The sequence below is a fragment of the Lipotes vexillifer genome, unplaced genomic scaffold, assembly GCF_000442215.2.
Source record: "Lipotes vexillifer unplaced genomic scaffold, Lipotes_vexillifer_v1.1 scaffold373, whole genome shotgun sequence".
NCBI lineage: Eukaryota > Metazoa > Chordata > Mammalia > Artiodactyla > Lipotidae > Lipotes > Lipotes vexillifer.
The window spans coordinates 1,159,185-1,168,941 of NW_006783733.1; the positions used below are offsets into that span (position 1 = coordinate 1,159,185).

The window sequence follows — 9,757 nt, forward strand, 5'->3', positions numbered from 1 at the left end:
CCCCGTGTCCCCTGCATCGGCAGGCGGACTCTCAACCACTGCGCCACCAGGGAAGCCCCCTTGTTGCTTTTAATAATTTTTCTTTTTCCTTAATTTTTGTCAGTTTGATTACTATGTGTCTCAGCATTTTTCTCCTTGGGTTTATCCTGCCTGGGACTCTCTGCACTTCCCGGACTTAGGTAGAAATTTCCTTTCCCATGTTAGGGAAGTTTTTGACTATAATCTCTTCAAATATTTTCTCAGGTCCTTTCTCTCTTCTCCTTCTGGGACCCCTATAATGTGAATGGTGTTGCATTTAATGTTGTCCCAGTGGTCTCTTATGCTGTCTTCCTTTGTTTTCATTCTTTTTTCTTTATTCTGTTCTGCAGCAGTTAATTCCACCTTTCTGTTTTCCAGGTCAGTTATCCATCCTTCTGCCTCAGTTATTCTGCTATTGATTCCTTCTAGTGTATTTTTCTTTGCAGTTACTGTATTGTTCATCTCTTTTTTTTGTTCTTTAATTCTTCTAGGTCTTTGTTAAACATTTCTTGCATCTTCTCCATCTTTGTCTCCATTCTTTCTCTGAGGTCCTGGATCATCTTCACTAGCATTATTCTGAATTCTTTTTCTGGATGGTTGCCTATCTCCAATTCATTTAATTGCTTTTCTGGGGCTTATCTTGTTCCTTCATCTGGTACATAGTCCTTTGCCTTTTCATTTTGTCTATCATTCTGTGAATGTGGTTTTCATTCCACAGGCTGCAGGATTGTAGTTTTTCTTGCTTCTTCTGTCTGGCCTCTGGTGGATGAATCTATCTAAGAGGCTTGTGCAAGCTTCCTAATTGGAGGGATTGGTGTTGGGTAGAGCTGGGTGTTGCTCTGGTGGGCCGAGCTCAGTATAATCAGAATCTACTAAAGAAATAAACCAAACCAAATCACATACTTTATTGTAGATACAAATAGATTTTGGCATTCACCTCTTGAAGAACTATAAAATAGTTGTATTGTATTCTCCCTTCCTTTGTAGTATAAACTCTCGCAATTTTATGATCCCATTTTTAAAGTTTTTCTATCATATTTCAGCCAAGATGAAAATGCTGATTCACATGGGTAAACATCTAGCAATATCAGTAAGAAAAAAGGAGTCCAAATGATCTACCAAGATACAGTGTCACAAAAAAGTATGATAGGAAATTAAACTGAATGATTTTCTATGAGAAATTATCAGAGTTGGACTAAGGCTGCCTAGGTGATAGGAAAAGCTGAATTTAGAACTAACATCAACTGATTCCACTCTTTACTATTATTGATGACCCTCAGATTACTTTTAAGTACGATTTCTGTGACATGATCTTCAGCCAAAATGATCTGTCTCATTGGCTTACCATTTAAAATGACTTTTTCCTGGGATCCTAAAATCACAGTACACATTTTCTCTGGTCAAGTTAAACTTTACTATGCTTTCGTAAGTACTTAGATCAATCTGTTTTCAAGTCCTGGCCAGAAAAGTCAGCAAAGGTTGTTAGTAGCAAACCTATATTGTTCAATAGATTTTCTTTCCTTTTCTTTCTTTTTTTTTTTTTTTTGCTGTACTCGGGCCTCTCACTGTTGTGGCTTTTCCTATTGTGGAGCACATGCTCCGCATGTGCAGGCTCAGCAGCCATGGCTCACGGGCCTAGCCGCTCTGTGGCATGTGGGATCTTCCCGGACCGGGACACAAACCTTTGTACCCTGCATCAGCAGGCGGACTCTCATCCACTGCGCCACCAGGGAAGCCCTTCTTTTTTTAATCTATACTTGACTTATAAGATTTTGGAATATTTAATTCTGCTCAGATTATCTGTGTCCATATAAGATGTTTTCTTCAAAGTTTTGAATAACCTTATCTTAAATGCAGAAAGGTAAATTAATTATTATCTGGTCTAAATTAATATGTAAATTCCAGAGCATTTGTTTTTACAGCTACTACAAAAATACCTACAGTTATTTTGGATGTTAAAATAAATCAAAAGAGACTCATTACTATGAGACTCTGTTTAAAATGTTGTCATTTTCATGTTCAGAAACTTGATATAACTCTAAAATACCCTGCAGATCTAAGTTTTCTGTAAATTCTATAAGAGCTCTTGGTCAAAAACAATGAAATTTGAATTAACATGTACTTGTTAGAAGCATATCATCCTCCAGATACACAAATTATCTTTTGAGACTTAGGAAAAATAAACCAATGAAATAAATATCTGATCAATAGTATATTCTATATTAACCAAATGTTGGATAGGGAGGATTTCTTTATTATTTTTAAATTATTTAAAGTAGTACCTTAAAGTGGTTAATGATATAGTTTACAAAGTATTCATTAGCAATTTATCAAAGAAAGCCAGAATATGGTTCTTCAATTACTGTAGAGCTTTTATTGTTTGTTATAATTAAGAATTCTATTTATTTCATCTTGCATTTATTGGGTTGGCCAAAAGGTCTATTTGGGTTTTTCCACAAGATGTTACAGAAAAACTAGAATGAACTTCTTGGCTAACCCAATATACTTACATCTTTCTCTCAGATAGCTGTGGAGTTTTGCGTACCTGAAAATCCAACCTAGTGATCTTATTACCTTTTCTTTTATGATCTTCTTAGTTTGTCTGAAGCAAATTTGCTCAGAGGGGAGTGTACCTGGAAATTGTGGACCTCTTTGCAAACAATATATAATATTGGTAAACCCATCCTAAGTTAAGTAAAAAAAAAAAAACTTTCCCCAAACAAGCTATTGTCTTTTGCTAGTTCTGACTTAAATTCTAATAGGCTGTATAATACCCAAGCCTAGAATAAATTAGTAAGGAAGACATAAAATTGAGTAAAATTACTCTATACACTTTTTCACTAAGAAATTGAGGTCATAGGGAAAATATGAACATTATATTAATTTAGTGTCCATAGAAGAATAGTTTGAGAACTACTTTCCTGAAGAAATAGCGCTTTGCCATTTTTAAAATTTTTCTTTTTTCTTTTGACTGAAGCAAGGCTGCTTTCTTTTTATTCTAAACAAATACGACCATGTGATTCTAATGGTATATGCTCTCTGTCTGTGACACTTCTCTGTATCAATTGTTCTGAACTTCAGAAGGAGAGTTTCTATCATAATGCTCTCTTTTGGATTACAGATTTAAATAATTTTTCCCTATCTAGGTTATTTCCTCATACTTTTGTTTAATTAAAAAGTAAAATACACTGAATGAACCATAATTCAGGAAATAACTGAATGTTTTTTAACTTGGGCCAAGTCCTCCTTGACTGAGCTTTCTCAAGCATGTCCATCACTATCATTTTAAAGAATCTATTTAAACATTCAGACACAAGCATAATTTCCACCAGAGGAACAAGAGAACTGCTTCAGCATAATCTTGGTTGGAGCCTTTCTTCTTCTGTTCTGTTTGTTTAAGCAGAGGTAAAGAAGAGTTGGCAAAATCACCTGGAATATGGTGTCAGGAGTGAGAGTGCAAGGATTAAAAATCTAGCTATACTACTTACAATCCTGTGGTTTGGGGCAACTTAATTACTTGTCTATATCTCAGTTTTCTCATAATCATAAAATGATTATGTAATCATTTTAACAAAGGGATCCATAATTGTACCAGTATCCTAGGGCTGTTATGAATATTAAATTCCACAATATAAATATTCAGCTTGATATCTGGAAGACAGCAAGCTCTTAATCAATGTCATTCATTATGATTATGACAAATATATATTCACTCAGTGGTATTTATTGAGTAACTACATGCTCTATGATAGGGATAAAATAATAAGCAAAACAGAAACATCTTGTCCACTGGGCAATTGTAGTTAAAGACAAACAAAAAAGGAAACATGGATATTAATATATGGCTACAATAAGAAATTGAAGACAGAGGACACTTACTCTAAGAACATAAAATAAGGGGATAAAATAAATTTTAAAAATTTTTAATGATTTTTCCTGGGGGATCAATGAACACTTTTTTAAGAAAGGTACAGAACTTTTATTCAAGACATCTCAGTAATGAATAAGAATGAATACAGAAAAGTGTGGATTGAGGGAAGGAGAACCACTATGTAATAAGGAAAGGAATTAATTTTGTGAGGCCCAAAGGCAGAGAAAAATGATAAAGAAGAATGTTGCCTGTGGAAGACAGGGGAGAATGGTGGGGTTGTGATGAGTGAAGGGCCTGGATGTCAGACAAGGTTCAGCTCTTTCAGGGCTTAACTGACCAGGAGACAGTGTGGTCAGAGTGGTGGAAATACTTTGAAAAATAAAAGGAGAGCCAGGATATGGGGAAAATGTTCAGATTTTTATCTTATAAATTTTCATTGACTCTGGTGTGGAGGAAGGATTACAGGTGGTAAAATCAATGAGGAAAGAGGATGCAGATGGCAGTTGCAGAAGTTGAGTTGAAAGATGACAGTATTTTAAAATTAGGTGTGGACAATGGATATGGAGAGATGTGAGGCAGACATAGGGGAGGACATTTTTGAAGGAAAAGTGACAGGGCTTGGTGGAATATTGAAAATCAGGGGAAAGAGAATTATGGTAAATATGATCCTGGATTTCTGGCTTGCACAACCTAATGCATGGCGAGCTATTCTCTGAGATAGAGAAGAAGAAAATTGAGCAAGAGAGAAGGGAGATTATGAGCTCAGTTTTGTGTGTGCTGTATTTATATTGTATCTGTGATATTTACCAGAAAGGTCAAGTGGATGTGTGAGACCCGAGCTCATGGGGGACGTGGGAGAAGAGGGGGTTGTGGGTGTGGGGAGGCAGAGTCTAGGTTTTGAGATGCAGCTCTAAAATACAGTTTATGGGTGGTAACTGAAACCATGGAAATAGATGCCTGCACTCTGTGAGAACTGAGAAAACTAAAAAAGCAAGTAGTTAAACACGACATCTTTTCTCCTACTCACATCACTATAAACTGCAAGAATAGAAATATTTCTCTTTGGTTTCTTAGTTTACTACATATAGAATTTTGGACAAAAAATATGCTTATCAAAAATATATAGTGATCTGAATGGCTAGGAAATGATACACTCTCCAACAATTACATTCAGACAGTAAAGTAGAAAAAATAAAGGATTAATAGCATAGGGCAAGAGCCTATTACTATAAGAGTTAGCATTCTTAATGGTGTCATGGTTAAGGTAGTAGAATACTGAGATTTGTTTATGTGTGTCTGGGGGAGTGGGATAAGATAAAGTCTGGGTTTCAGCAGTAAATCAGTTTACTACTGTCTTATTTCTACCTTTATGTTCCAACTCCATGATAATTTGACCTTTCCAGAATTCTGAGATTAAGAGCAGCCTTCTGCTGAGCAACTTCCAGCTGCTGTTTGAACAGCAAATAAAACCAACTGAGTTACTTATGCTTATCTAAAACAATGTTCTTAACTAATATGAGACCAAATGAATAAAGAGAAGATCAGAAAATGAAGGAAGAGAAAAAGAGCCAACTCTTCTTTACACGTGAAGATTAATTTAGCATAATGGTCAGAACTGATGAAACAAAATGCTAAATATCAAATGTGATATCATAGAACGGTGATAGAGTAATGAACCAAGTAATCAAAATGATCATGCAGGTTTATATACTTCACGTGTTCATTGGTCATTATGTACAATATGTAGATTTCCTGTATGGATTATGATAGAAACCAAAGTAAATCCACATTATTGAATTATTTTACATACTGTTTTCCATTCCATACTTAACTTTGGAAATGCTGTCCTTTCTGGGAAATGAACATTATTCTTACTGCATATTATAATAATATATATTGATAATAGCTTATTCCTTAGTTTAGTAGCATGTTGTCAATCAATCATGAGCACAGAACCAGTAGTCTATGAATGTTTAGGAACATATAAAGTCCATGAGAATACTATCAGTGTTGACTGATTTGTCCAGCGAGAAATTAAAATTTAACTAAAGGATTTAAGCATGAATAAGAATTTTAAAATAAAATTAGACCTGATTTTCAATATTTTACACATGCAAGCCCTCATTGGAAACCCTCATTCCAAAAGTAAATACGATTTGGGGTGGCACTTGGCTTATTTTCAGAATTCTTTCCATTTACAACCCTTTGTGTGTAAAAACACTGAAGTATATTCAAAAGTAAGGGATTGGAAATTAAATCTGATGGATGTTTCATCTCTAACTGAGGTTATTAGCTATTAGTTTTATTTTTTAATTTATTATATTTTCTATTTCCAAATTGTCCAATTTACATGAAAGTCTTCTGAAATTACTCATGCCAAGTATGCCTTATTTACTTAAAACTGTATTTTTATAAAGAAAATTTTTTAAATTAGTAAACATTATTAAACATTAATATTCCCAGAAGGTCAGATATCTGAGCTGATTTGAAGACTCAAAACTGAAAGAAAAAGACTCAAACTTGAAACTAAAACTGAAACTGAAAAAAAAAAGAGACTCAAGACTGAAAAACAAATCTATTTATTCCCTGAACTGTCTGAGACACAAAAATATCAATTTCAATAAAATGGTAATTAGTAAATCTTTAACCTAACTGGTTTTCTTTTAACTATATAAGGTGAGTTGCTAAATGTTTATGAATGATTTCCTAAAACTAAAAAATTACATTTCCTCAACTAAAGGAGGTAAAGCCCAACATATTTTATTTTTAAAAACGATCTAAAACTATAGGTCACTAGTGAATACATAAATCAAATAACTTCATAGTATTAATAGTACTTAAAATTATAACCATTTTGGTAAATTATCTTAATTGATTGAATAATAGATAAATTTATATTTAATCGCCTATATATGGAAAAAACTTTCTCATACTCGAAAATTTCAAATTAAGTTTCTTTGTCTTTAAAATCATAATGTTACATTATATTGTTGTCACATATTAGATTATGTTCAAGGCTCTTAAAATTCAGATCCATATAATCCATATAATTGAAATTTTTTAAGGATATTTTTTGTATCTTTAACTTCACATTTGTCAACATAATTGAAGACCACCTATGGTATTATTTTGTTTTATGTGTTCTTTTTGTGACTTAACTTTATAAAAAGTTGATTCAATCAAGCAAAAGTTCAAAACATTGCTTCTGTTTCTAATTTTTATTTTTACTGAAAGGTAAATTTTATTAAAAGTTTCATTATTATTTTCCTATATCTCTCCCGTATTTCTTTTTCAATAATATATTCTGATATATGAATTTAAATGCAAATCTTTTTGTATCATCAATATATGCCAAAAGTAGTAATGTTCTAGTGTAGAATGAATCAATTCTTTGAAAATGTCAAACTCAGAAGGAGGTTATGTGTGCGAAGGTTTTCTATAAGTCTTGAAAGTAGAAGAACTGTACTCAAAGAAGTGTAATATTAGATATGAACAAGAAATAATTGTTGACCTGCTCACTAAGAATACACAGTTCCATACCGAGACAACGAATCAGGACAGAAAAGTGCAAAGGGCATTAGCAAGAGTTTAATTCTAAGACTTTAAACAAAGCAAAGTTGTTCATGACGTAGGATAAAAAGGGAAGTTAGGATAGAGAATAGTAACACTGTCTTTCATGGGGAAAATAAAGAGAGAAGATAATCTTGCTGTCTGGTGGCCTACTGTCCACCTCATTACTACTGGAATATAGATTCAAGCCACAGGGATCCTAGGTAACTTGCCAAGTCAGTTTCTAGGCCAGTATATGAGATGCATTTGAATGGTGTTTAAAGGAAGTTCCTCCTCATATCAAATAACTAGGAGACTGATGTATGTAATTTAATGACAGAAGATGACAGAAGAATACTACAACCTCAGAAATATGAGAACCACTCTACATGGAGAGTTACCAAAATGCATATATATTCAATATGTGCTTAAGCTCCGAAAACTTGGGGAAAGAAAAGCAATATGCATTAGCCAATAGAAACTAAGGAGGAAACTTTTAATGAGGTTGCAACTTGAGTAATAAAAACCGGGTTGGCATCTCTTAACCAAAATTTTCAACTTGAAACATTTTAGACTTAGTAACTACCCAGAGCGCACGGGGTGGGGGGAAACGAGTGGAAATTGAGGAATGCTTGGATGTCCCATGGGGACTTACTGTACCTGTGTCCACATCCTTCACCTGTTGCCTGGCTCGAGTTGGCCGGTTCCACTTTGAGCTCTTGCAAGACAAGCCCTTTTTCGTGTGGTCCAGGAAAGTCCATGCCTGGCACCTCCTCCTCTTCTAGGGACTCCACGTAGAAGAGAGTCCTGGCCGGCTGGTGGGTGCCCTGCCCGGGCGCCCCTTGCTGCAGCCTCGTGGCCACTGGCAGCAGGGTGCCATTCAGTGGGTTGAAGGAAGAGGAGGAAGAGGACGGGGAGGCAGAAGAAGAAGAGGAGGAAGAAGAGGAAGGCTTCTTCCAGAAAGTGCTCACGCTGCCCTTCTCTTGGCTTTTGAGCAGGCGGCTCTGGCTTGGTCCCCAGTGCTCAAAGCTTCTGCTGCCGTCTTCTTGCAGGCAGCTGCCCCCGGCCGGAGCGCCGGGGGACTGCGACGGGTGGCTAAAGAGTTTCCAGCGGAGTCGCAGGATGTGCTTCACATCAAAATCTTTTCGCCCAGAGCCTGACATGTTTGACGCAAGGAAGGCAAAGGGGCTTCAGCGGATGCAGAATTAGACGGATCAGCGGGTGGGGGAGGCCAACGGAGCCCGGGGTTGGAGAAGGGGGGAGGGAGGCGCCCTCTGCACCCTGGGAACCGACGGGACCAGGCGGCTGCGCGCCCTGCCAGGCGACGAGCGGAGCGTGGACAGCAGAGCTGCGCGGCTCAGCGGCGGTCAGGTCCGCAGGACCCGCGCGTGGTGAGCTCAACGGCGGGGAGCAGAGGAAGGAGCTGGATGCAGAGGGCTGAGAATCCCCGATCTCCTTGCGGGGTCCCCGTGGTTACCGTGCGGGGAGGGACGACCCTGATGCTGGAGATGGGCGAGGGACAGAGGTCTGCGCGCTCCGAAGCTTAGGAGGCAGCGACTGCTGGATACACCTCCCTGGCAAGCACCGGTGGCAGAGCCTCAGTGGAGAAGCTGTCGGCTCTCCTATCCTTGCAGCTTAGAGTTCAGTGCCTGGGGAGCGCAGAGAGAAAGAGCCCCAAGTCGCGAAGAAGCGCACCACCCTCCCCTCCGCCTTCTCGTTGCACCTGCGCTCCTGTCACTGGTCTCTCGGAGGATGCTCTGAGAGCTTGCGGGTACCTCTGAGAAAGTCAAATGCCTTCTGCAAGGCGAGAAGGGATGGTTTTATCTAGTCAGTTTGTAAAAGAGAAAAAAAAAAATCTATTCCAGAAAATATAGGAAGGCAAAAAGAAAAGCCCGCGCCGGTGAAGCTGTCAAGGTCCTCACAGTACAATTTTCTCTCTGCCTCAGCGCCTCCTCCTCCAGCGTCAGTGACGCAGATGTGCACTGGGGCCTATACGGAGAGATGGAGGGAGGGAGGGAAGGCTTCAATCTTCTTCATGCAAGTGTGTATGCTGCTCTTATTGTCCCCTTGCGTGGGTCCTGTCACCTTTGTTCATTCTCTTTCCTCACTACATTACTATGTAGCAATAAAAGTAAAGCAAACAGGCAATATGCTTTAGCATCAGTAGACACCAAACATGAATCATGGCAGCATAAACTTAACAGGCTGCCATCGGTTTTCAGGTTGCAGGTTAATGGCTTGAATTATTTAATAAGCCACATCCTTTAACCTTTAGCCTTAGTTTCTCTGTAGTGAGAAGAAAGAAACAAGGATGTTGGC

General features: G+C 37.6%; 1 protein-coding gene across 2 annotated transcripts in view; it reads right to left on the reverse strand.

Annotated features, from left to right (window-relative positions):
• The window catches only part of KLHL1 (kelch like family member 1), a 379,107-nt gene extending 369,701 nt beyond the window's left edge, over nucleotides 1–9,406 (reverse strand). For both annotated transcript variants that reach the window (XM_007456373.1, XM_007456372.1), the window contains exon 1: nucleotides 8,099–9,406. In XM_007456373.1, the coding sequence (XP_007456435.1) occupies nucleotides 8,099–8,601 (503 nt within the window). In that variant the 5' untranslated portion in view covers nucleotides 8,602–9,406. The remainder of the gene's footprint in view (nucleotides 1–8,098) is intronic.
• Between the last annotated feature and the right edge of the window lie 351 nt (nucleotides 9,407–9,757).